Source organism: Lactuca saligna, chromosome 2 (genome assembly GCF_052625555.1).
Source record: "Lactuca saligna cultivar CGN05327 chromosome 2, ASM5262555v1, whole genome shotgun sequence".
In the NCBI taxonomy this organism is placed as follows: Eukaryota; Viridiplantae; Streptophyta; class Magnoliopsida; order Asterales; family Asteraceae; genus Lactuca; species Lactuca saligna.
In genome coordinates this window covers 84,809,037-84,835,927 of record NC_136418.1, presented here as the reverse complement: position 1 = coordinate 84,835,927, position 26,891 = coordinate 84,809,037, and the positions used below count along the sequence as shown (strand labels likewise).

Below are 26,891 nucleotides of genomic sequence, written 5' to 3'. Positions count from 1 at the left end.
AACCAATTGGTGTTAGAAAAGGTGCAACCTTACCTATATAGCGCATTCAGCCCTTCAGGACCAGGCATTCTATTGTGGCACTCCAGGCCATCGTGCGAGGACTTGGTCGATGCCATTTCTGACCCCCAACAATCCCCCACCCCCCCCCCAGAAATTGCTCCCTGAGAGAATAGAACCCTCGCCACTGGCTCTGATACCAATTGTTGGGATTAAAACCCCAATTGAGATTTGATGAGCAAGATGCGGAAAATAAGAACAAACACAAAATATGAAGATTATGTCGAATGATCACTCGATTTAATCAAACATGAGGAATAAATTACACTTTAAGCATAGACTAAAGAATCTAACACTACACAAGAAACCTCACAACGTGGCGGCTACATTTTGTCTCACTCTTTTAACCCTAATTGTGAATAATACATGACTATTTATAGGGAAAAGACAAGTCTTGGGCTTTTAACCTAGAATTCATCAAAGGGGCCCATTGCCATCATCCATGGAGTGCTTTGAAACCCTACATATATCAAGGAGGATAGAAGAATCACTTATGATTTTGGAGGATTAGGATGAAGAATCTTGATGATATTTGGGAGAGAACCGATTTTCTAGACATGGAAGTGTGAAAAGTGAGAAGAAATGAAGGAATAGTTTATATATGGCCATGGGTTCACGGCCACCTTCAGTGTACAGCCATACACTCCTCTTGATGGAGTGTTTGGCTCGAATGCAACTTGAAGAACCTAAGTTAACTCATCCCTAAACCCAAAACTTGAATGTACTATTGTTAGAACACTCAAACAGGCCCTAAACAATGCTAAAAGATAGCAAAAATGAGTCTGACTCTGGATTGATTGGTTGGACTTACAAGGAAAAAAAATTAGGTTCTTACATTTTGGTCTCCTCCACCTTCCCTCTTCCGTTTTGCCACATCGACTTTCTCCCGGAACCTCTCACCACAATTCGGAGCGTCGCATCCTGCTTGATGGTATTATCCAGTCGTTGATTTTCTATTATTACAACAAAAGCCCATATTCTTTCAAACCCTTCCATCAAGCGATTGCACCACCGCTTCTCATCGACTCTCCTTCGTCTTCGTTGTGTTTTACGCTTGCATCTCTGATTACCTAGAAACAAGGCATCATGTTACAAAACTCTCGCACAACCATCACCATCGTCTCGGGTTTGCTCTTTAACCTGGGTCACCACTCTAAATACCCCACCGCCACCGATTTCATAGATCATTTCTTCCTAGTCTCACCCTTTGTCACACCTCAAAACCGATGGCGGAAACATTCCGGGGCGGAGGACGTCAGGTATAGCATCACAACCAATGAATAACAGCAATCATAACAACACAACCATTATAGTGAATACTTAAGTAAAAACATTTACATCTGTTTTGAAACTTAGTTTGAATTACATCCAATAGTTTTGCATAGTAAGAACTTAAAAACTCTTAATGCTTTAGTTCCTCGAAAATCCAGCAAGTACCTGTCTACTGATTTCCTGAGAATTACAAGCAGTTTGAAAAATATCAGCATAAAGCTGGTGAGTTCATAAGAAGTAATTTGTAATGAAAACTTATTGATGAGTGAGTTGAAATGTTTGTGTGGTCTCAAGAAAATCCGATATTTTCTTTAGTGAAAAACGTAGCGTTATCGATTTCGTATAAAACCATGAATGTTCGTTTCTGAAAAACCGTAGTGATAGGCGAAAATACTACCTCATGTGACTAGCTAAAGCTAATCATAAAGTATAAGTATTTAATAAGTAAAACCGTAGCATAAATGATTCGGTTTTGAAAAACCCTGGCTTGGCCAGTATGTATAGTGTGTTTAGTTCTATTTGGTATAAATAAAACTGTTGAAGAAAGTCGGGTTGGTAAACTAAAGGTGATTTATACATAATGTGAGTCGTATAACCATGCTTGATATGACTAGTGACCTTTCTAACGTTCTTCGGGAGTTGAGTGAAATGAAATTTGTACATCTCAGGCGTGCCCGCCCAACTGTAGCTAGCAGTCCAGATGTGGGATTGTCAATCCCGAATAGATCTATTCACAAATCTCACGCTCCCCCTCCAGGAGACTCTGGTTATACAGTGGTAGGATTTATCCCTGTACACCTAAGGGTACAGTAGTGAAGTAGCGCCTCACAGTATCGTACAATCTAGTTTACATGTAGTGCAGTAGCGTTCTACCATAATGAAAATCCGTATGTATACCGTATATAGTGATATTTACAGTTATGAAAGTCATGATAAAGCAGTGATGTAACTGTAAACGGTTTCTGTTCCAGTGCATATGTTTAGTAGTTAAAGTTTCTATGCTTGATAAGTTTTAGAGAAATCCCAAAATATACCGATTATAGTTTGTATGTATAATTTAGCGAATAGCATGTCCGGAAAAACTATGCAATTTTTGTGAAAACGTCCCTTATGTTCAGCATAGTACAAAAGGGTTTTAAAGTATGAGATTTACATAAGTTGTATGTATATTCAAGAAAATGTTTATGTTGAGCTTGTATTCCCCCTGAAAACATTAAAAATGCAAAAAAATGTAGGGGTATGAACTCACAGTTGTTGCGTGAAATCGTTGACTGAAATGAAGATCCTCGAGTTGTTGCACGTGACTTTTAACGAAATCCTATTGTCAAATAAATACATTTATGTATCTAAATTAGCGACTTCAATAAATAAAGTGTCATAAGAACACTTGAATTCGGTTGAGGAATGTTACCGAGACTTGCTTGAATCGAAGAAATGGGTTTTCAGCCAAAAGCACCACCAAAAAGCTGTTTACGGCCGTGAACAAGGGTTTACGGTCGTAAACCGGAGTTTACAGTTTCTGAAGGTTTGGGGAGTTTACGGCCGTAAACTCAAGAACAGAGTTTACGGTCTTTGAAGGTTGGACTGTAAACTCGAGAAAATGGTGTTGGATGTTGATTTCGAAGAGATGATCATTCCCAGACGTTCCAAATGGCTCCAAACGTGGTTTTCTCGATGTTTTCCGAAGTTTGAATGTGTTTTGAGTGTTTACAGTTGGAGTTTCTTAGAGAGAGGAGGAGAGAGTGTGGCCATAAACGTCCTAATGAAGTCGGAGGCATCGTATTTATAGGGGTGAGGTGAGGGGTCCACTCGTCACTGACCGTAAACAGGTTTATGGTCGTAAACGAGTTTACGACGGTAAACACGTTTACGGTCGTAATCCCACTTCGACGAGAAATGTTTGATTTTTTGAGATTTTCGGGTTTTCCGCGCGATTTTTTTTGTTCCAATTTGTAAATAATTTAATTAAATATAACTAGATTATTTTAATAAACCAAAGAGTTTGACGGAAAAAGTTAACAAATTTGAATTTTTATTAACGGAATCGCGTAATGGAAACGGGATAAGTTTCGGGTTGTCACATCATCCCCTCGTTAGAGGGAATTTCGTCCCGAAATTCGAACCTAGAACACAAATCATGGATTAGGAAAGAGATGCAAATACTTCTGTTTCATCTGGTCTTCGCGCTCCCAAGTGAATTCAGGTCCCCGCTTGGCATTCCAACGAACCTTCACTATCGGGATGCGACTTTGTTTCGTTCGTTTGATCTCTCTATCCATGATTTCGACCGGTTCTTCCATGAAGTTGAGGTTCTCGTTGATTTCAATCTCATCGAGAGGAATCACAAGTGTCTCATCAGACAGACACTTCTTTAGGTTTGATACGTGGAAAACAGGATGGATGTTGTTGAGCTCTCACGGTAATAGGAGTTTGTATGCTACGGGACCGATCCTAGCAAGGATCTCGAATGGTTCGATGTACCTTGGGTTTAGCTTTCCACGCTTTCCAAAGCGTATCATGCCTTTCCAGGGTGAGACCTTCAGAAGGACGCGGTCACCAACCTGGAACTCCAAGGGTTTTCGTCTCTTATCGGCGTAGCTCTTTTTCCTGTCTCGTGAAGCTTTCAGTCGTTCCCGGATTTGTACAATCTTCTCCGCTGTCTCTCGAATGATTTCAGGACCAATGAGAGTACTGTCGGGGATTTGACCCTTGGCTAACTATGTGTCGCCCACCTTAGCCCAGCACAGAGGGGATCTACACTTACAGTCATAGAGGGCTTCAAACGGCGCAACCTTGATGCTGGTATGGTAGCTGTTGTTGTAGGAAAATTCAACCAACGGAAGATGAGTGTCCCATGACGCGCCGAAGTCAATGACGCAGGCTCTCAACATATCTTCCAAGGTCTGAATTGTTCTCTCACTCTGTCCATCAGTTTGCGGATGATAAGCCGTGCTCATATCCAATTTAGTTCTAAGAGCCTTCTGCAAGGACTACCAGAACCTTGATGTAAACCTGTTGTCTCGATCGGAGATAATGGATGCAGGTACACCATGAAGGCGAACTATTTCTTGAAGGTAGATTCGTATGAGTGTCTCCATCTTGAAGCTTTCTTTGATTGGCAGGAAGTGGGCGGACTTCATCAACCGATCGACAATTACACAGATGGCATCGTGCCCACTCAGAGACCTGGGTAACTTGGTGATAAAATCCATGGTTATCCTTTCCCACTTCCACTCAGGTATTTCTGGCTGCTGAAGTAGACCTGAGGGCTTCTGATATTGGACCTTCACCTTGGCGCAAGTCAGGCACTTTCCCACGAAGGTAGCAATCTCTGCTTTCATGTTTGGCCACCAATATAGTTGTTTGAGATCCAGATACATCTTATCCAAACCGGGGTGAACAGAGTATTTAGTCTTGTGAGACCCATTCATGACAACCTCTCTATAACCACCGAACTTTGGGGTCTAGATTCGGTTCATGAAATAGTACACTCCGTCTCCTTTGACCTCCAAATTCTTGTCCATTCCCCGCAAGGCTTCATCTGTCAAGTTCTCGGGTTTTAAGGCTTCTAACTGAGCCTCTCTGATTCGCGTGGACAAATGGGAATGGATGGTCATTGTTAGTGCCTTCACCTTACGTCCTGAATACTCCTTTCGGCTAAGGGCATCTGCTACCACATTGGCCTTGCCAGGATGGTAACGAATTTCTCACGCGTAGTCACTGAGTAGCTCTACCCATCGTCATTGTCTCATGTTTAACTTCTTTTGATCGAAAATATGTTGTAAGCTCTTATGGTCGATGAAGATAGTGCACTTGGTTCCATTGAGGTAGTGTCTCCAGATCTTTAACGCAAAGAACACTGCTCCCAACTCCAAATGATGGGTTGTTTAATTGACCTCATGTGTTTTCAACTGCCTCGAGGCATAGGCGATAACCTTTCCTCGTTGCATGAGCACACAGCCTAGGCCGTGATTGGATGCATCATAGTAGACAACGAAGTCTTCTATCCCTTCGTGCAGATACAAGATAGGTGTGTTGCACAGGGCTTGCTTCAATGTTTGAAATGCAGTGTCTTGCTTGGCTCGCCAACTAAAGGTTACCCCTTTTGCGTCAGGGTAGTTAAAGGCTTAGCGATTCTAGAGAAGTTCTGGATGAATCTGCGATAGTAGCCTGCGAGACCCAAGAATTTCCGAATTTCTGTGAGTGTCGTCGGTGCAGACCAATTCTTAATCACTTTGATCTTGGATGGGTCAACGTGTATGCCTTCCTTGCTAATCACGTGTCCAAGGAAATTCACCTTCCTGATCCAGAACTCGCACTTCGAAAATTTCGCGAATAACTTTTCTGCCCTTAAAGTTTCCAACACCTGTCTTAAGTGTTGTTTATGGTCGTCCTCACTCAACGAATAGACAAGTATGTCGTCGATGAACACAATCAGTAACTTGTCTAAGAAAGGGCGGCATACCCGATTCATCAGGTCCATGAATGTTTTCGGTGCGTTGGTCAGACCAAAGGGTATTACTACAAACTCGTAGTGTCCATAGCGAGTTCGGAATGCTGTTTTGGGCACATCATTCTCATGAACTCGCAACTGATGGTACCCTGATCTTAGATCGATCTTTGAGAAATAACTGGCTCCCTGAAGTTGGTCGAAGAGATCGTCGATTATGGGTAAAGGATATCGGTTCTTGATGGTTAACTTATTCAGCTCTCGGTAGTCAATGCACATCCGGAAGGATCCATCCTTCTTTTTCACAAATAAGGTCGCAGCTCCCCAGGGTGAGGAACTCGGCCTTATGAATCCTTTGTTGATCAACTCATTGAGATGACAGGATAATTCTTGCATTTGTGCTGGCGCTAAACGGTAGGGAGATTTAGCTAGAGGAGTAGTTCCAGGGATCAAGTCGATACGAAACTCAACTTGACGTTCGGGAGGGAATCCTGGGAGATCTTCAAGGAAGACATCAGGAAAGTTACAGACTTCGGGGATGCTCTCGAGGTCTCTAACTTTTCGCGTTTCATTGACAACATGAGCTAGGAATGCATGACACTCCTTCCGCAGATACTTCTGAGCTTTGATGCACGAAATGATACGGAGGTTCGAACTGAGCTTATCACCATAAATCATAAGGGTTTCGCTAGAAGGAAGATTGAGATGGAAAGCCTTCTCGAAGCAAAGAATATCAGCATGATTGGAGCTCAACCAGTCCATGCCGATAATGACGTCGAAACTCTTGATGGACACAGGCATAAGATCGATAGGAAAAGAATAATTGTCTAGAGTAAGAGTGCGGCCTATGAATATGTCGTTAGTTCTCTCCTTCTTTACGTTAGCCATCTCGACTGTAAATGTTTCGGTTAGAGGTTGGGATTTACATTTGATTAGATGTTTGAATGAATGACTAACAAAACTCCTCTCCGCGCCAGAATCGAAGAGTATTCATGCATAAGAGTTGTCAAGGAGGTACATACCCGTAACAACGGTAGGATCAGCAACTGCTTCTTCCTGACCCATCACCAGAACTCTTCCTGTATTGCCACTAGTTGTTGCCTTGGGGTAGTTTATCCTGAAGTGCCCAACCTCTCCACATCCATATCAAGTTTGACCAGCGCCTGCTCCCGGAGCCTGGTTGGTTGGTTGAGTTGGTGTTTTGCAGTATCGAACTGTGTGTCCCTTCTTCCCATAGTTGTTGCAGATCAATTCATGGCAGAGCCCGTGATGATGGAAGTTACACTTGTTGCATAGAGGTAATTTCCCAACATAACCACTGGTAGGGGGTTGGGTGGTTGGAACAGCAGTGGTAGCAGCAGTAGGAGCAGTAGCAGCATGAACTGCTACTATTTGTTGTTTCTTGGAGGGCTCCTGCGAAGACTGACCCTTTCGCTTGTTGCCAGACTTCTTCTTCTTCCCATCGCTATCCTTTTGGGGTTCAAGGACAGTTGTCACTTCATCCAGATCAATTCCATGATCGATCAGAGTCTATGTCAGATCCTCGGCGCTTTGAAATGTGGTCGGCCTAGTAGCCAAGACATTTCCTTTGGTGGGTTGCCTCAGTCCCCAGATGTACCTCTCGATTTCTTGCTTTCCAGGGTGACCATTCCCGGACAGAGAAGCGCCAGGTCACAGAATCTAGCAGTGTAGGCGGAGATGTCGTAACCCTTCATCTTCAAGTTCTAGAGTTCGTGCTCCAACTTCTGCACTTCTCCCCTTGGGCAGTACTGCGCGAGCATGAGCTCTTTCAGTCTTTCCCAACCCATGGCATTAGCCACTAGCAAGGTTAGGGTTTTGTCTCGACCATTCCACCAGGTCAAGGCTCTGTCGGTGAAAGTGCAGGCGGCGAACTTCACCTTGTTGGCTTCAGAATAGACGCAAAATTCAAAGATGGATTCGATTTTCTCGAACCATCGAGTCAGGGCGATGACACCTCCTTTTCCATCGAAGGACTTGGGTTTTGCAGCCATGAAGTCTTTGTAGGAACACTCTTTCTGATGTCCCTAACTTCCATCTTGTCTCTGGGGGTCGGTTCCACCTCCAGCTCCACCAGCGTTCACTTGTTCCATTGTTGCGGTCACGGCGGCGGGAACTGGTGCCTGGAACATGACAGGGTCGAACTGAGAAGGTGGTGGTGGTGGCGGAGTGTCGTTGTTCCTTCTTATGGGTCTTGGTCGGGGAGGCATCTTGTTCTAGAAAACAATCAGGAAGAAGAGGATGGTAAGTCCTCGAGATATATATAAAAGAACAAACATATCTCATCCTGATAATGAAAGTATTCTACCGAGCGATAATCATAGAAAGGTTATTAACACAAGTAAGTTATCGCTTAAGGAAGGAGAGGTAGCAATGCTTAGAGTGAATCTGCATACTGAGCTTGGCTCTAGCGAAAATACTCCTATAGTATTTTATGTGAGATGATTTTAGTAAGTTTTAGGCCTGCTGTAGCACCACAGTCACCCCCAAACACATGTTGGTCATGTCTCGGCTGAATATAGTTGATCAGGCTATATTCACCCTAGACGTGATTACATAACTGTCGAGGTTTAACCGCAACGTTCCAGCATCCAAATACTTTTGTTCAGTTCTACTAGTGACACGAATCCTGTTACGTATGCATGCTCGTATACTTCTTATAAAAATATTTATATTTTGAAAGTATACTTTTAGCGTAGAGCACTTAGGCCCCTTAGTGTTTATAGTTGTATACCACGTAAGCTTCGGTATACTAGTTCGCTATAAACATGGGCTTTGATACCAATCTGTCACACCCCGAAACCGATGGCAGAAATGTTCCGGGGCGGAGGACGTCATGTATAGCATCACAACCAATGAATAACAACAATCATAGCAACACAACCATTACAGTGAATACTTAAGTAAAAATGTTTACATCTGTTTTGAAACTTAGTTTGAATTACATCCAATAGTTTTGCATAGTAAAAACTTAAAAACTGTTAATGCTTCAGTTCCTCGAAAATCCAGCAAGTACCTGTCTATTGATTTCCTGAGAATACAAGCAGTTTGAAAAATATCAGCATAAAGTTGATGAGTTCATAAGAAGTAATTTGTAATGAAAACTTGTTGATGAACGTGCCGAAATGTTTGAGTGGTCTCAAGAAAATCCGATATTTTCTTTAGTGAAAAACGTAGCGTTATCGATTTCGTATAAAACCATGAATGTTCGTTTCTGAAAAACCGTAGTGATAGGTGAAAATACTACCTCATGTGACTAGCTAAAGCTAATCATAAAGTATAAGTATTTATTAAGTAAAACCGTAGCATAAATGATTCGGTTTTGAAAAACCCTGGCTCAGCCAGTATGCATAGTGTGTTTAGTTCTATTTGGTATAAATAAAACTGCTGAAGAAAGTCGGGTTGGTAAACTAAAGGTGATTTATACATAATGTGAGTCGTATAACCATGCTTGATATGACTAGTGACCTTTCCAACGTTCTTCGGGCGTTGAGTGAAATGACATTTGTACATCTCAGGCGTGCCCGCCTAACTATAGCTAGCAGTCCAGATGTGGGATTGTCAGTCTCGAATAGATCTATTCACAAATCTCACGCTCTCCCTCCAGGAGACTCTGGTTATACAGTGGTAAGATTTATCCCTGTACACCTAAGGGTACAGTAGTGAAGTAGCGCCTCAGAGTATCGTACAATCTAGTTTACATGTAGCGTAGTAGCGTTCTGCCGTAATGAAAATCCGTATGTATACCGTATATAGTGATATTTACAGTTATGAAAGTCATGATAAGGCAGTGATGTAAACTGTAAACGGTTTCTGTTCCAGTGCATATGTTTAGTAGTGAAAGTTTCTATGCTTGATAAGTTTCAGAGAAATCCCAAAATATACCGATTATAGTTTGTATGTATAACGTAGCGAATAGCGTGTCCGGAAAAACTATGCAATTTTTGTGAAAACGTCCCATATGTTCAACATACTACAAAAGGGTTTTAAAGTATGAGATTTACATAAGTTTTATGTATATTCAAGAAAATGTTTATGTTGAGCTTGTATTCCCCCTTGAAAACATTAAAAATGTGGAAAAATGTAGGGGTATGAACTCACAGTTGTTGCGTGAAATCGTTGACTGAAATGAAGATCCTCGAGTTGTTGCACGCGACACTTAACGAAACCCTATTGTCAAATAAATACATACATACACACACACACACACACACACATATATATATATATATATATATATATACATATATATATATATATATATCTAAATTAGCGACTTCGATAAATAAAGTGTCATAAGAACACTTGAATTCGGTTGAGGAATGTTACCGAGACTTGCTTGAATCGAAGAAATTGGTTTTCAGCCAAAAGCACCACCAAAAAGGTGTTTGTTGGGACCATTATGTGCTGCATCTTGGGCTTGATTCTTGTCCAATTTTGTATCCGGATTGGGCCTGTCCATCCGTGATTTAATAATTAGGGTTTAGTATTTATAGATGCTTGCATGCATCTTTCTATGTAGTGTTTTAGTCGATCATTCATAACGATCATTATTGTTTTATCGATTGTAACCCTAAAAGCCTCTACAGCGGAAGTTCTTCATCGAGCTTTGCTGACACATGAATCTATTGAATCATTCAGCTCATTATTGATTCATTCTCTCGTTTGTTATTTTGTTTGCATTATTCTGATTAACCTGTGTAAGATCTAAACGATCAAAGAGTTTTTCAACTCATCGATTGGTATCAGAGCAGGAGGTTGTGTAATTCATACACATCTCTTCTGTCAGAGAAGTGATTAGGGTTCATTCCGCATTCATTAATATTTATTGAGCCGTCACTCCATAATTGACGTATGTCATTAATTATTAATCTTGCCCTAATATTATGTATTACAAAGTCTGATCTTATAACAGGTTAAACGATCAAGCATGGACGATTCTCAATCTAACCCCCATCAACATCTCTAACATCATCGGATCAAAAACCAAGATCCCAATCCTCTACACTCAAGACTATGAAGTATGGACGCACCATTTGGAAGATTACGTTATTGGATCGGAAGATAACGAGTATCTGATATGGGAAGCAATCACAGTTGGCCCCTTCGCTCATTCAAGCACTTCAAGAATCATTAAAACTCAGAAGGAGTACAATGATCTATTGAAAGATGTAAAGGACGTCGCTCAGGACGAAAAGGAGAAGTTTCAATGCAACATTAAGGCATTGAGACTAATTCGATTCGCACTTCAATCCGACACATTTCGGTTAGTAAGTTCATGTGGTACAGCAAAGGAAATCTGGGATCGGATGAGAGAGTTGTACTCCACAGATGAAGATCTGGAGCATTCGATTCAGACCCTACTTCTCTCAGAATTTGGAGAGTTCAAGCAGAAGCCAGAGGAGGTTGTTACACAAACGTTCGATCGGTTCAATCATCTTCTCAGTAAGATGATCAAACATGACATAGAAAGAAAGCTCATCGAACAGAAGGTCACTTTCTTAAATGGCCTAAGACCCGAATGGAGGGCAGTTGTCTCGACGGTTAAAGCACATGAGCAGTTCAAATCATATTCTTTGGCAAAACTTGTGGGGATTCTAAAATCCCAGGAAAAGATTGTGCTGCAAGAGAAGAGTGTGGTTTCAAACATGGGGTCTTTGGCCCTTCTGTCTAAAGGTAAGAGTGCAGCAGAAGAAGAAGAAGATCTGAATCTGGGAGACTATGATCTGATATCTGAAGATTATGCAATGATGGTGTCAAATCCAAGGAGGTTCATCAAGAAGAAGTTCCCTACCAACAAGAACCGTAATTGGCAGGGAAGCTACAGCTCCGAAAAAGCGAAAGAGGAGCCGAAGGTTGAAGAACCAAAGAAAGAAGCGAAGGGTGAAGCTGATTCTCGTGTTAGCTGTTTTTACTGTGGAGGGAAAAACCACTACGCAAAAGATTGTGTGTTGAAGAAAATGGCGGAGAAAGATGAGGAGAAGGATGAAGAAGCAAGTCTCCTGAGAAGACTCGAGGAGATTAAAAGGAAGAAAGCTGCTACTAATCCCTCTATGAATGCTCTAATTATGCAGGGTTCAGTAGATGATGATGAGTTCAGTGGCGTAGAGGTGTGGTCAACCGATTCAGAAGATGATGAAGTGAGAAAGCCTACTCATGGAAAGGCTTATGTGGCGAAGAGTGGTGATGCTAGTGGAAGATGCTTGATGGTGACAGATGTGTCCCAGATGAGGGGATACAACACTGATGGTGGAAACGAAGTGGCTAAGGAGCGAGAGGACGTGTGCTTTACAGCGAAGCCTCTCAGTGTGCAAATCAGTGAACTTGATGAACTGATCAAGAAGGTACAATCCATTTTTGTTTTATTTAAAATTCCACAAACATCATATGAAAAAGAATTAAATAACTTGAATTCAAGAATTTCAAATCTAGATAGTTGTTTAACTCAAACACGAGTCACGAATTCTAATCTTACTGACCAAATAAGCAGGGTGTCATCCAAGAGTGAGGAGCGAAGAATCTGGATTGAGCAGAAGGAGTTGGAGCTGGTTAAGTCTAGGGATGAAAATATGTATTTGCAAAGAGACAATATTAAGTTGTTAAAACAAAGAAATGTTTTTTTTTATTGCAAAAAGACTTTATACTAACATTACACAACTGCATTTAGACTGTGAAATAGGCCAGAAAATACATCGCATGATTTTGCCCTTCCTTGAGCTAAAGGAGGATGAAATAGATGTCGAAGCATACAACTGAGAAAGTGTTGTATCTTCTGATGAGGTAAATCCCACTTATATGTTTGGTCTGGACAAAATTGAATCGTTTATAAAGTCCAAAGACCATAAGGACATGCTTAAGAATCTTTTGGATGAAAATGATAGGTTGAAACTAAGAGCCGAAACTATACAAAAATTTGACTCATTGAGTACCAAATTATGTTCAGAAAATAAAATTGATGTTGAAAATGCATCTGAACTTAATGAGGACGATGACATGAGTGAAATCTCTATAGAGGATGAGGTTGACTGTTCAGAGTTTATTAGGAGCGAACCTGGAAACCACAAAAACTTGATTTTTGAAAATTCTGTGGAATTCTCTCGTCTGTCCAAAAATAAGTCCCCAATCCTTAAAGAAAAGGCCGTTATATACCAAAAGGTAAGAACCACTCCCAATCAGGTTTATAAGGTCACAGGAGTAACCGAACATCAGACAACCGAACTCACTGCATTGGTGAATGAAGATAATGCAGATGGTTGTGATGAGTTTTTCTAGACTGCACCGATAGACAACGCAGATGAAACAGTCGGTTTGTCAGAGCGAACATCATGGAAGGTCAAAGGTAGATATGTGGCAGAACCACTTAATAAACCTACCAACTTTGACGTGCCCAGTACCAGTGGCACAAAAGAGGTTCAAGTTGAACACGTCTCTTCAACAAGCGAAACTTCTTCCATGGAAAGTGAACATGTTGTTCAGAAGCCGAAACAGAAGGCAAATATTCACAAACAACCGAAACAGGTGAACAATTAAAAGCAGCAGAGGAATCTGAGATACAAGAAAAATCTCTCAGAGCGAAAGCAATTTTGGCGCTCTCAAAATCCTCACTATACTCACTTTGATAGAAAATCCAAGCCAAAAGGAGAAGAGAATAAGGATAAAAGGAGCTTCGGTCCGTTGGATCAAAAGAACCAAAAGAAGACTTTCGGGCCACAGAAAGAATAGGTTCGGTCCTGAAAGTAACAACAACCGAAAGCCTGGTTTCGGTCCACCAAACAACAACAGACAAAGACCAGGGTTCAGTCCTTCAAGCTTTTACAACAGAAGACCCAGCTTCAGTTCATCAACAAATAGCAACCGAAGGTCCAGGTTCGGTCCCTCAAATGATCACAACCGAAAGGGTCATTTTGAACCTCTAGTCAGGAAAGATTCTCATTCTAATTTCTATTCCTCTAATTCTTCTCGGTCTCATTCTTCTTCTAAGCCTAATTCTCGTCCTACACCAAGCTCACAATCGACGAAGGATTTGAAAGGAAAAAGTAAGAATTCCTCAGCAAATGAAGACCGAAAGCAAGCTAAAGTCAAAACTCCTGAACCAAAATCCAAAACAGTTGAATCTAACTCCAATAAAATCAAAGTGTTTACTATTAAGAGGAAAGATAAAACAACATTAATAAAACGAACTTATATTGTTGATGCTTCTCTTACTATTCATGTTTCTATAAAAGGCTCACGAGGACCCAAGAAACTTTGGGTTCCTAAATCTGCTTAATTTTTGCAGGTTATAAGTGACGAGCACTTCGACGAAGAATGGTACATAGACAGTGGCTGCTCACGTCACATGACAGGAAGGAAGGAAGAGCTAAGAGAGTTTCGGTCCCTTCAAAATGGTGGTAACGTCAAGTTTGGTAACAAATCCTATGGAATGATAAAGGGTTATAGGATGATAACCAATGGAGATTTTACAATCAGGAAGGTGGCTTATGTAGAAGGGTTGCAGCATAACTTCATCAGTGTGTCTCAACTGGTGGGAGGTACAGGTCTCAAAGTATCGTTCGATGACGAAGGTTCAGAGATAATAGAGAAGAAATCCAACAAGGTTATTCTCAAGTCAGAACGAAAAGGTGAAATGTTCCCTCTGAATCTTAACCTAATCAAAGGGAATCCAGCCATATGTCAATTGTCTAAAGCCCATTTAGACGAAAGTTGGTTGTGGCACCGAAGGCTCTCTCACCTCAACTTCAAAGACATCAACAAGCTAGTCATGGATGATCATGTTCGAGGTCTTCCACTGCTTAAGTTCGATCGAGAACACTTATGTGCTGCTTGTGAAATGGGGAAACAAAGTCGCCAAAGTCACCCAACAACCATAAACACCAAAGTTGTTGAACCACTTGAGTTGCTTCACATTCACTTATGTGGTCCATCATCAATCGAGAGCATTGGAGGTAACAAGTACATCCTTGTTATTGTCGATGACTTCTCACGGTTTACTTGGGTGTTCTTTCTAAAGCACAAATCTGAGGCTACTCCCAAGATGAAGATCTTTATCAAGCAAATCGAAGTGCAATTGAGAAAAGTCGTTCGAAATATCAGGAGCGACAATGGACTGGAATTCAAGAACAAAGAATTTGAAGATTTCTTAGCAGAAAAAGGCACCAGTCACAATTTCTCAGCCCCCTATACACCTCAACAGAACGGAATTGTCGAAAGGCGAAACAAATCCTTGTGTGAGGCGGCCCGAACCATGCTGAGTTTTGCCTCCCTTCCTCTATATTTCTGGGCAGACGCCATTGCTGCAGCTTGTTTCACTCAAAACAGGTCTTATCTCAACAAGCGTTTCTCTCTCACCCCCTATGAGATTCTTCACAACAGGAAGCTGAATGTCAATTTCTTTCATGTGTTCGGCTCGAGGTGCTTCATTTTCAACTCAAAAGAGCATTGTAACAAATTCGATGTCAAAGCCGATGAAGGCATCTTTCTGGGATATTCTCTTACTTCAAAGGCATACAGGGTTTTGAATAAGCGTTCTAAATGAATTGAAGAAACCTATTATGTAACGTTCGATGACAATTACGTCAAGAAGTTGAAGTCTACCGAAGGGGCAATTGGAGAGATTTTCTCTCAAACTGGTCAGGTCACAGCCTCAATCGCCAATTTGTTTGACCAGTTCATGGATTTATTTGATGAACCTGAGAAGGCTATTCACTCTGAAGCCATGGCAGCAGACAACAAGGTGGATCATCTTAAGAAGATTATCGAAGACGTAGCCAAACAAATGTCAGAAGAAGAACCGGACTCACATATCCAGGGGAAGGGTCCATCATTTTCAATCGACGATAATGCTCGTAACCAGGGGGAGAATCCAATCTTTGACGGAACCGAAAGCCCGGTTGCACCCGAAAGTCCTGTAGCAACCGAAAGTCTGGAACAGCCCGAAAGCCTAGCCAGAACCGAAAGCTCGGTTCCACCCGAAAGTCCTGTAGCAACCGAAAGTCCAGAACTACCCGAAATCCCAGTCGAAGAAAGAATTTTTGGTTCACATCCAAATGTCTCATCATCTGTCGAGGGGGAGAATTCCAATTTGTATTATGATGATGATATTCAATCAGAGTTGGAAGAAGTGGTAAATGTTGAATTGGATCCCTCTTATGATCCAAATTATCCTCCTCTCACCAAATGGACCAGATATCATCCTGTATCTCAAATAGTGGGTGATGCATAAGAAAAGGTTTTAACTCGATCGCAACTGAAGACGAAGCAAACTGGTCTATTCTCCACAGTAGAATTTTGCATGTTTAATTCTTTCATCTCCAAAATAGAGCTGAAGACAGTTAATATTGCTCTCGATCATTCTGATTGGGTTCAGGCAATGCAAGATGAACTCAATGAGTTCGAAAGAAATAAGGTCTGGAGACTTATTCCAACACCAAAAGATGCCTCGGTTGTCGGTCTCAAATGGGAGTTCAGAAACAAGATGGACAAGGAGGGAAATGTGATCCGAAATAAGGCTCGGTTAGTGGTGAAGGGATATTGCCAAGAAGAAGGAATAGCTTACGAAGAGACATTTGCTCCGGTTGTAAGGTTGGAATCCGTTTGAATATTTCTTGCCTATGTTGCACACAACAACTTTGAGGTTTACCAGATGGATGTGAAGTGTGCCATTCTGAATGGGGAACTTGAAGAAACCGTGTACATGGAGCAACCTCCTGGTTTTTTAAATGAAAAAGCATCCAAATCACTACTACATCTTGGATAAGGCAGTTTATGGTCTGAAACAACGTCCTAGGGCATGGTATGATACACTAACTAAGTTTTTAAAGATGTCTAAATTCAAACAAGGTTCGGTTGACCCAACCTTCTTTCGTAAAAAGGAAGGTAACCACCTTATGATCGTTCAAATCTATGTCGACGATATCATCTTCGGCTCCACGAATCCTAGCATAACAGCTGACTTCAGGAAGTTGATGGAGACTAAATTTGAAATGAGCACAATGGGTCCGATTAACTTTTTCCTTGGTTTAAATATTAGACAGGGACCCGAAGGCATCTATATCAACCAGGAAGCATACACTAAGACTCTCCTTGCTAAATTCGGCATGACGGGAGACTCAAAGGTCAAAGTCCCTATGGCATTCGGCACCAAGCTCACACCATCTTTGGAAAAACCGGTAGTCGACATAACGCTATATCGCCAAATGATCGGTTCCCTTATGTACCTCACAGCTAGCAGGCCCGATATAATGTTTTCAGTATGCTATTGTGCCAGGTTTTAAGCAAATCCTCGTGAACCACACATGCTGGCAGTAAAGAATATATTCCGGTATTTGAAGTGAACCACCTCTCTCGGTCTCTGGTATCCCTCAAACTCAGATTTTTTTGTTCAAGCCTACACAGACGCAGACTTAGGAGGATGTGGTCTAGACAGAAAAATCACCACAGGAGGCTGCCAATTCCTAGACGGGAAGTTGGTTAGCTGGAAATCGAAGAAACAAACATGTGTTTCTCTATCTACAGCCGAAGCAGAGTACTTTGCAGCCGCCTCCTGCACATCACAAGTGATTTGGATCCAAAGCCAACTCCAGGATTATGGACTCAATATGAAAAAGATCCCACTATATTGCGACTCAGAAAGTGCAATTAGGATCTGTCATAACCCAGTGCAACATTCCAAGACCAAGCATATAGCACTGAGGTATCACTTTATTAAGGATCATGTGGAAGATGGAAACGTCGAAATTCACTTTGTTCGAACCACTGATCAACTGGCTGACATCTTCACCAAAGCCCTTCCTGAAGCAAGTTTCAATAAAATCCTACAAGGCCTAGGTATGATGGAATCGGAGTCAATACCAAAAACACCTTCTCAAAACTAAAAGTTAGAAGTGAAATAAACCTACCAACTTTGACGTGCCCAGTACCAGTGGCACAAAAGAGGTTCAAGTTGAACACGTCTCTTCAACAAGCGAAACTTCTTCCATGGAAAGTGAACATGTTGTTCAGAAGCCGAAACAGAAGGCAAATATTCACAAACAACCGAAACAGGTGAACAATTAAAAGCAGCAGAGGAATCTGAGATACAAGAAAAATCTCTCAGAGCGAAAGCAATTTTGGCGCTCTCAAAATCCTCACTATACTCACTTTGATAGAAAATCCAAGCCAAAAGGAGAAGAGAATAAGGATAAAAGGAGCTTCGGTCCGTTGGATCAAAAGAACCAAAAGAAGACTTTCGGGCCACAGAAAGAATAGGTTCGGTCCTGAAAGTAACAACAACCGAAAGCCTGGTTTCGGTCCACCAAACAACAACAGACAAAGACCAGGGTTCAGTCCTTCAAGCTTTTACAACAGAAGACCCAGCTTCAGTTCATCAACAAATAGCAACCGAAGGTCCAGGTTCGGTCCCTCAAATGATCACAACCGAAAGGGTCATTTTGAACCTCTAGTCAGGAAAGATTCTCATTCTAATTTCTATTCCTCTAATTCTTCTCGGTCTCATTCTTCTTCTAAGCCTAATTCTCGTCCTACACCAAGCTCACAATCGACGAAGGATTTGAAAGGAAAAAGTAAGAATTCCTCAGCAAATGAAGACCGAAAGCAAGCTAAAGTCAAAACTCCTGAACCAAAATCCAAAACAGTTGAATCTAACTCCAATAAAATCAAAGTGTTTACTATTAAGAGGAAAGATAAAACAACATTAATAAAACGAACTTATATTGTTGATGCTTCTCTTACTATTCATGTTTCTATAAAAGGCTCACGAGGACCCAAGAAACTTTGGGTTCCTAAATCTGCTTAATTTTTGCAGGTTATAAGTGACGAGCACTTCGACGAAGAATGGTACATAGACAGTGGCTGCTCACGTCACATGACAGGAAGGAAGGAAGAGCTAAGAGAGTTTCGGTCCCTTCAAAATGGTGGTAACGTCAAGTTTGGTAACAAATCCTATGGAATGATAAAGGGTTATAGGATGATAACCAATGGAGATTTTACAATCAGGAAGGTGGCTTATGTAGAAGGGTTGCAGCATAACTTCATCAGTGTGTCTCAACTGGTGGGAGGTACAGGTCTCAAAGTATCGTTCGATGACGAAGGTTCAGAGATAATAGAGAAGAAATCCAACAAGGTTATTCTCAAGTCAGAACGAAAAGGTGAAATGTTCCCTCTGAATCTTAACCTAATCAAAGGGAATCCAGCCATATGTCAATTGTCTAAAGCCCATTTAGACGAAAGTTGGTTGTGGCACCGAAGGCTCTCTCACCTCAACTTCAAAGACATCAACAAGCTAGTCATGGATGATCATGTTCGAGGTCTTCCACTGCTTAAGTTCGATCGAGAACACTTATGTGCTGCTTGTGAAATGGGGAAACAAAGTCGCCAAAGTCACCCAACAACCATAAACACCAAAGTTGTTGAACCACTTGAGTTGCTTCACATTCACTTATGTGGTCCATCATCAATCGAGAGCATTGGAGGTAACAAGTACATCCTTGTTATTGTCGATGACTTCTCACGGTTTACTTGGGTGTTCTTTCTAAAGCACAAATCTGAGGCTACTCCCAAGATGAAGATCTTTATCAAGCAAATCGAAGTGCAATTGAGAAAAGTCGTTCGAAATATCAGGAGCGACAATGGACTGGAATTCAAGAACAAAGAATTTGAAGATTTCTTAGCAGAAAAAGGCACCAGTCACAATTTCTCAGCCCCCTATACACCTCAACAGAACGGAATTGTCGAAAGGCGAAACAAATCCTTGTGTGAGGCGGCCCGAACCATGCTGAGTTTTGCCTCCCTTCCTCTATATTTCTGGGCAGACGCCATTGCTGCAGCTTGTTTCACTCAAAACAGGTCTTATCTCAACAAGCGTTTCTCTCTCACCCCCTATGAGATTCTTCACAACAGGAAGCTGAATGTCAATTTCTTTCATGTGTTCGGCTCGAGGTGCTTCATTTTCAACTCAAAAGAGCATTGTAACAAATTCGATGTCAAAGCCGATGAAGGCATCTTTCTGGGATATTCTCTTACTTCAAAGGCATACAGGGTTTTGAATAAGCGTTCTAAATGAATTGAAGAAACCTATTATGTAACGTTCGATGACAATTACGTCAAGAAGTTGAAGTCTACCGAAGGGGCAATTGGAGAGATTTTCTCTCAAACTGGTCAGGTCACAGCCTCAATCGCCAATTTGTTTGACCAGTTCATGGATTTATTTGATGAACCTGAGAAGGCTATTCACTCTGAAGCCATGGCAGCAGACAACAAGGTGGATCATCTTAAGAAGATTATCGAAGACGTAGCCAAACAAATGTCAGAAGAAGAACCGGACTCACATATCCAGGGGAAGGGTCCATCATTTTCAATCGACGATAATGCTCGTAACCAGGGGGAGAATCCAATCTTTGACGGAACCGAAAGCCCGGTTGCACCCGAAAGTCCTGTAGCAACCGAAAGTCTGGAACAGCCCGAAAGCCTAGCCAGAACCGAAAGCTCGGTTCCACCCGAAAGTCCTGTAGCAACCGAAAGTCCAGAACTACCCGAAATCCCAGTCGAAGAAAGAATTTTTGGTTCACATCCAAATGTCTCATCATCTGTCGAGGGGGAGAATTCCAATTTGTATTATGATGATGATATTCAATCAGAGTTGGAAGAAGTGGTAAATGTTGAATTGGATCCCTCTTATGATCCAAATTATCCTCCTCTCACCAAATGGACCAGATATCATCCTGTATCTCAAATAGTGGGTGATGCATAAGAAAAGGTTTTAACTCGATCGCAACTGAAGACGAAGCAAACTGGTCTATTCTCCACAGTAGAATTTTGCATGTTTAATTCTTTCATCTCCAAAATAGAGCTGAAGACAGTTAATATTGCTCTCGATCATTCTGATTGGGTTCAGGCAATGCAAGATGAACTCAATGAGTTCGAAAGAAATAAGGTCTGGAGACTTATTCCAACACCAAAAGATGCCTCGGTTGTCGGTCTCAAATGGGAGTTCAGAAACAAGATGGACAAGGAGGGAAATGTGATCCGAAATAAGGCTCGGTTAGTGGTGAAGGGATATTGCCAAGAAGAAGGAATAGCTTACGAAGAGACATTTGCTCCGGTTGTAAGGTTGGAATCCGTTTGAATATTTCTTGCCTATGTTGCACACAACAACTTTGAGGTTTACCAGATGGATGTGAAGTGTGCCATTCTGAATGGGGAACTTGAAGAAACCGTGTACATGGAGCAACCTCCTGGTTTTTTAAATGAAAAAGCATCCAAATCACTACTACATCTTGGATAAGGCAGTTTATGGTCTGAAACAACGTCCTAGGGCATGGTATGATACACTAACTAAGTTTTTAAAGATGTCTAAATTCAAACAAGGTTCGGTTGACCCAACCTTCTTTCGTAAAAAGGAAGGTAACCACCTTATGATCGTTCAAATCTATGTCGACGATATCATCTTCGGCTCCACGAATCCTAGCATAACAGCTGACTTCAGGAAGTTGATGGAGACTAAATTTGAAATGAGCACAATGGGTCCGATTAACTTTTTCCTTGGTTTAAATATTAGACAGGGACCCGAAGGCATCTATATCAACCAGGAAGCATACACTAAGACTCTCCTTGCTAAATTCGGCATGACGGGAGACTCAAAGGTCAAAGTCCCTATGGCATTCGGCACCAAGCTCACACCATCTTTGGAAAAACCGGTAGTCGACATAACGCTATATCGCCAAATGATCGGTTCCCTTATGTACCTCACAGCTAGCAGGCCCGATATAATGTTTTCAGTATGATATTGTGCCAGGTTTTAAGCAAATCCTCGTGAACCACACATGCTGGCAGTAAAGAATATATTCCGGTATTTGAAGTGAACCACCTCTCTCGGTCTCTGGTATCCCTCAAACTCAGATTTTTTTGTTCAAGCCTACACAGACGCAGACTTAGGAGGATGTGGTCTAGACAGAAAAATCACCACAGGAGGCTGCCAATTCCTAGACGGGAAGTTGGTTAGCTGGAAATCGAAGAAACAAACATGTGTTTCTCTATCTACAGCCGAAGCAGAGTACTTTGCAGCCGCCTCCTGCACATCACAAGTGATTTGGATCCAAAGCCAACTCCAGGATTATGGACTCAATATGAAAAAATCCCACTATATTGCGACTCAGAAAGTGCAATTAGGATCTGTCATAACCCAGTGCAACATTCCAAGACCAAGCATATAGCACTGAGGTATCACTTTATTAAGGATCATGTGGAAGATGGAAACGTCGAAATTCACTTTGTTCGAACCACTGATCAACTGGCTGACATCTTCACCAAAGCCCTTCCTGAAGCAAGTTTCAATAAAATCCTACAAGGCCTAGGTATGATGGAATCGGAGTCAATACCAAAAACACCTTCTCAAAACTAAAAGTTAGAAGTGAAATGAACCGAACACTTGGTCTATTTCGAGCTCGGTTCACACAGGAACCGAAATGAACCGAACTCTCGGTCTATTTCGGGTTCGGTCCCACTGCACTTGTTTTCGCTTATCTCAAAAAGGTGATGTCTTTGGTTGTATACTTTTGTACAATTGTTTTCCAAAAATCCAAAAATATTTTTTAAGGAACCGAAATGAACCGAGCGTTCGGTCCATTTCTGGTTCGGTTCAAAAAAAAATTTGTTTGGTTTTTTTTGTTCTTCTCTTTTCAAAAATATCAAAATTCCAAAAATATGTTCTTTCTTTTGTCTCTACTTCTATTTATGTTAACAGTTTCTGGAATATCGATGGGGCAGGTATCATTCTCACACTTTATACTAGCTAAGTGTCCCTAGAAGCATGTTGTTGCATGTTGTCTTAAGCCTCAACTGATTTTGAATAATGTCTTATTGACTGGGTATATACAAACCTTGTCTTCCCAATTAGGCTGCTAAATTTATTCTAATCATGAGCTACCTTACTCTTTTCTCATATGAATTAAGAGTTTTCTGCTTGGTCATTCTTTTTATAGCTGAGGTACTTTGGTTTCTTTACAACACCTCAAACATTTTTCTCCATCTCATTCTAATTCATATATGTAACCCTTGAGACTCTCTGAAATAACCACTGAGGTTTATGGTTACACAATCTCTGTGTTTATGATCTTAGCTTCATGTCACTACGTGCTAAGTGAAACCCAAAATTCAATACCCACTATGAATTGACGGTGAACACTTAAATTTGCTCTAGCTTTCACCAATGAATTAACGAAACCACCCAAGTGGTTGTACCATGAAATCTCTATTTTTCTTTTTGTGTGATTCTTATGAAGTTGTTACACACCATAACATTTCTTCCGATAGAATCCAGTTTTAAATTTTTTTTTTTGAGATTTCACACCAAACATTTCTAACAAGTCACTGAATATAGACCAAACCTACTTGTTCAACAGACCACATCGGTCTCACAGGTACTTCGTTCGGTTTCGGTCTTATGTCAAGATCCGGAATTCTGAACTGAAGCTAAAGCCACCCTACTAAGCCTCATGAAAAGATGCCTTTCAACACTTCTTAACAAGTGCTTGATTGTAATTCAACGGGAAACCACACAGACACTTTAAAGTCTCTCTTGACTTTGAAGGAAGAGATTCGTGCCCGGGATCCACTGTTTCGTGTCTATATTGACATCACAAATTCCCACATAGATGTTGCTTTCTTTCTTTATCTTTGACACTCTATGCATGAAAATCTTTTTGATTTTCCAAAAGTCTAGTTCGGTTCTCTACACGCTATTTTCCTTTATGTAGCTTTGGTTCTTAAGGATATACTCAACAAGGGAATGCTGTGGTTTTTCTAAGTCTTTGGTTTTATTTAATGATGACAGCTCACTCAGAAGATAAGATGATGACTCAGCCGGAAGGTTAAAGGTTTCAAGAATTCAAAAAGGGATTTGGTGGGTAGGCGTGCTAAACTGAAATGTTTTTCTCTCTCATGCGTAATCATCGGGCTTGCCTACTGTCATGTTTCAATCAAATTAGGAACCGTTTCACATTTCAAGAGGATTTGGGGGCGAATTTTTCTCTCTCCTCCATACCCAGTATAAAGGGTAAAACCCTAATTGTTTTACCTCTTTACTGCAACCCAAATTTCTGAGAGCAAACAAAGGCGATTTTTCTCCCACTGTTCATCATCTTCCTCGAAGCATTCAACAATGGCGGATTCCTCCTCTGTTCATGAAACCTCCAACATTCTCCCAATCAGACCTCAGCAAAGCCTGGTCATCAACCTCACCCCAATCTCCTATGATGCCTTCATGTATCCCATCATGGAGTGTCTCAAATACTCTCCATTGGTTCTCGCACTCACCAAGGTTAAAATTGTGCCTAAGGAATGTCTATCCCAGATTTTCTCCACAGCTCACTATGACAAATCTGTTGATCGCATCTACTTCGACATCCTTGACACCAAAACCTCCATCTCAAAGCAGCGAGTTTGCTCGCTTCTAGGGTTTGAACCTGACGAATCGAGGGTTAACCCTGATTCGATCACTGTGGGTCAATTATTCTCCATGTTCTACAACATGGGTTACGCTGAAATCCTTACTATTGTCACAAAGTTCAAGAAGTCGTGCCTTCCTCCTCAATGGAACGACTTCTTCACGATATTGTTCAAAGTTTTATCTGAGAGGAGTGCAGGTTCTGAAGGAGCCAGTCATTTATTCATGACAATTCTTTATGGGTTGTACAATGGGATCAACCTCAACTATGGCTCAGTTCTCTGGCAGCAGTTGATTCAAAGCCTTGCCTCTTCTTCTCGACACACTGAAATCTCCTATGCCAGGTTCTGGACGATCGTCACCAAATGGGTAATGGACAAGTATCATGTCCCCACTGTGGCCACTTCTCCACTCTCCTCGATTGGCATGTTCCACACTACTAAGATCATCATTACTGATCCCTCCAAGTTCATCTTTGTTGGCTCAATTCCTGAGTCCATGTATGTTTTTGTATCAGCGAGAGCCACATCATCAAGACCTACAAGGAATTTCTTCCTTTGGGTCCAAGAGAGCTGACTGCAAAGATGGTTCAATCCATCCACGACGCAGACAAACCTGCTCCCAGGAGCAAGAAACCAGAGAAAGGGGAAGGAAAGAAAGTGGTCAAAGGAGCGAAAGGTCCTACTCCTAAGAAGAGAAAATCCACAAAGGCAGCCCAATCACCTCCACTGAAGAAGGCGAAAACACAGCCTAAACGAAAACTTATTCTTGCTTCTTCCTCAAGCGAATAAGAGGATTTAAGTTCAGACTCAGAGGGGTCAGTTCGAGGGGACTCTCCTCCCCGTTCTCCTTCACCTGAGGTACCAATCACAACCGAACTTGTCTCTTCTCCACCTATCACTATCTCTATTTCCATTCCCCCCATAACTTCCTCTACTCATATTCCACCCACTTCTATTCCTATACCACCTCCCATTTTCTCTGAAGCCACAAAACCAACAACCACTGGAGTTTGAACCAACGTATCTGATATGTGGGATCGTACTTCATCACCCAAACACACACCTTCAACCAAACCCACTTCTATACCCGAACCTACTCCCACACCCGAACGACCAACATCGCCTTTATCTCCCAATCACTCAGCCGAAACCGAGACATTTCTAGGAGGGGAAGATATGACCTTCGATTCAATTTACTATAGTCCCTACTAGGTTCACAGCGATGATGATGATGATGCTCCTGTCACCAAAAATCACATCAAGGAACTTCACGAGAAGATTGATAATCTCGTCGCTTCTTCCTCCTCCTCTCGGTCCCATATTACGGAAGTTGCCATTCAGGGGATGGTCGATACTTTCACCAAGGCACACGAAGCCTCCATCAACTCTGCTATTGCTGCTATTGATGCATCAACAAAGGCTTGTGCTGCTACGACCGAAAAAGTCGAAAAACTATTTCGAGATGCTACCATCTTTTTGGAGTCTTTGCAGGGGGCAGCCGAATCCAATGCTGTGAAGGTTAATTCGGTTGTTGAGAAGCTGGCTACCTCTTTTGAAACAGAACAACGCAACTTCGCCAGTCTTCGTCAGACCCTTGCAGCCGACAACAAATCCTTCCAGACAACCATTGAGGATCGGCTGACCAAGCTCCAAGAAGACCTTGCCACGGAAAATTTTGTGATGGATGCGCTTGCACGCAAAACAACTGTGCTAAAAATCAAGAGTCTTCAACTTTCCCAAACTGAGAAGGAGGTTGATTCTCCTCACTCTGAGCGTGCTGTGGTTAGGAGTTGTGTTTCAGATGTCCACGAAGCCCTCTCGAACATCATTGAAGCGCATGACCCGATTCTCAACTACTCAGTGAGGCGAACTATTGCTGAGTAACTTGCTCCTACCCTTGCCATGCTTAGCAAAATTGAGGGGCTTCTTGAGCAAGTGGTCCATCCAAAACAAGGGGGAGAAGGAGCTTCAAAGGGCAATAATCAATCTCAACCTCCTCCTGTTTCCACAACTCAGTCCCAACCGCCTCCGATTTCTTCATCAGTTCCAAGTAAAGCAACCGAACCACCAACAACTAGTCATGCATTAGGTTCGGGTGCTCAAGACTAAGGCAAAAAGGTTCTCGATGACAGTGATGGAGACGAAGACAAAGAAACCATTGCTGATATTTTGAAGAAACAGACCAGGGACAAGGAACCAGGCATGAATGCTCGGATTGCTAAGGAGGCGGAAGCAAATGAAAGGAAGATGAAGGAGGCTCATGATCTCCTTGAAAGTCGAAAAACCCTTTTCCCTCCATGGACTCTTGAGAAGCTTATCAAAGAAGCTATCGAGTCCCCTAGCATCCTCTGGCTTGAACCTGTGATCTCTTTGGACAGGGCTAATTCTGTCGATTCTCAATTCGACATGCCTTTGACCCGAAAGGCATTTATTTTTCATGCATTTCCCCACATAGCTGAAGTCCCTCATCCTCACCCGAAGGTTGATAGGGAACTTATCGATTTCTATTTGAGGTTTGCTCAGCCTCAGTATTAGACATGGAGTGCACAGAAGATCGTCAATGTTCGGGTCCTCAAACCATTTCGGGAGGGTAACTTCACGAACGTCAGATTCAAAGTCTTGAGGGGATCAGATAAAGCCGAACATGCCATCA

The 26,891-nt window shown here is 41.8% G+C and overlaps 2 protein-coding genes across 2 annotated transcripts; both read left to right on the top strand.

The window, feature by feature from the left end:
* Window positions 1-15,041: 15,041 nt before the first annotated feature.
* LOC145029840 (uncharacterized) lies at window positions 15,042-16,019 on the top strand. The gene is made up of 2 exons (XM_078978295.1): window positions 15,042-15,267; window positions 15,340-16,019. Exons 1-2 carry the CDS (start codon window positions 15,042-15,044, stop codon window positions 16,017-16,019), a joined length of 906 nt encoding a protein of 301 aa, XP_078834421.1.
* Window positions 16,020-19,565: 3,546 nt separating this feature from the next.
* On the top strand, window positions 19,566-20,543 carry LOC145029839 (uncharacterized). Its single transcript, XM_078978294.1, has 2 exons — window positions 19,566-19,791; window positions 19,864-20,543. Exons 1-2 carry the CDS (start codon window positions 19,566-19,568, stop codon window positions 20,541-20,543), a joined length of 906 nt encoding a protein of 301 aa, XP_078834420.1.
* The last annotated feature ends 6,348 nt before the right edge of the window (window positions 20,544-26,891 follow it).

Coding starts and splice junctions, on each gene's coding strand:
- LOC145029840 (XM_078978295.1), top strand. CDS start 15,042: ATGCTGAGTTTTGCCTCCCTTCCTCTATATTTCTGGGCAGACGCCATT. Junction 15,268..15,339: donor CGATGTCAAAGCCGATGAAG/GCATCTTTCTGG, acceptor AATGAATTGAAG/AAACCTATTATGTAACGTTC.
- LOC145029839 (XM_078978294.1), top strand. CDS start 19,566: ATGCTGAGTTTTGCCTCCCTTCCTCTATATTTCTGGGCAGACGCCATT. Junction 19,792..19,863: donor CGATGTCAAAGCCGATGAAG/GCATCTTTCTGG, acceptor AATGAATTGAAG/AAACCTATTATGTAACGTTC.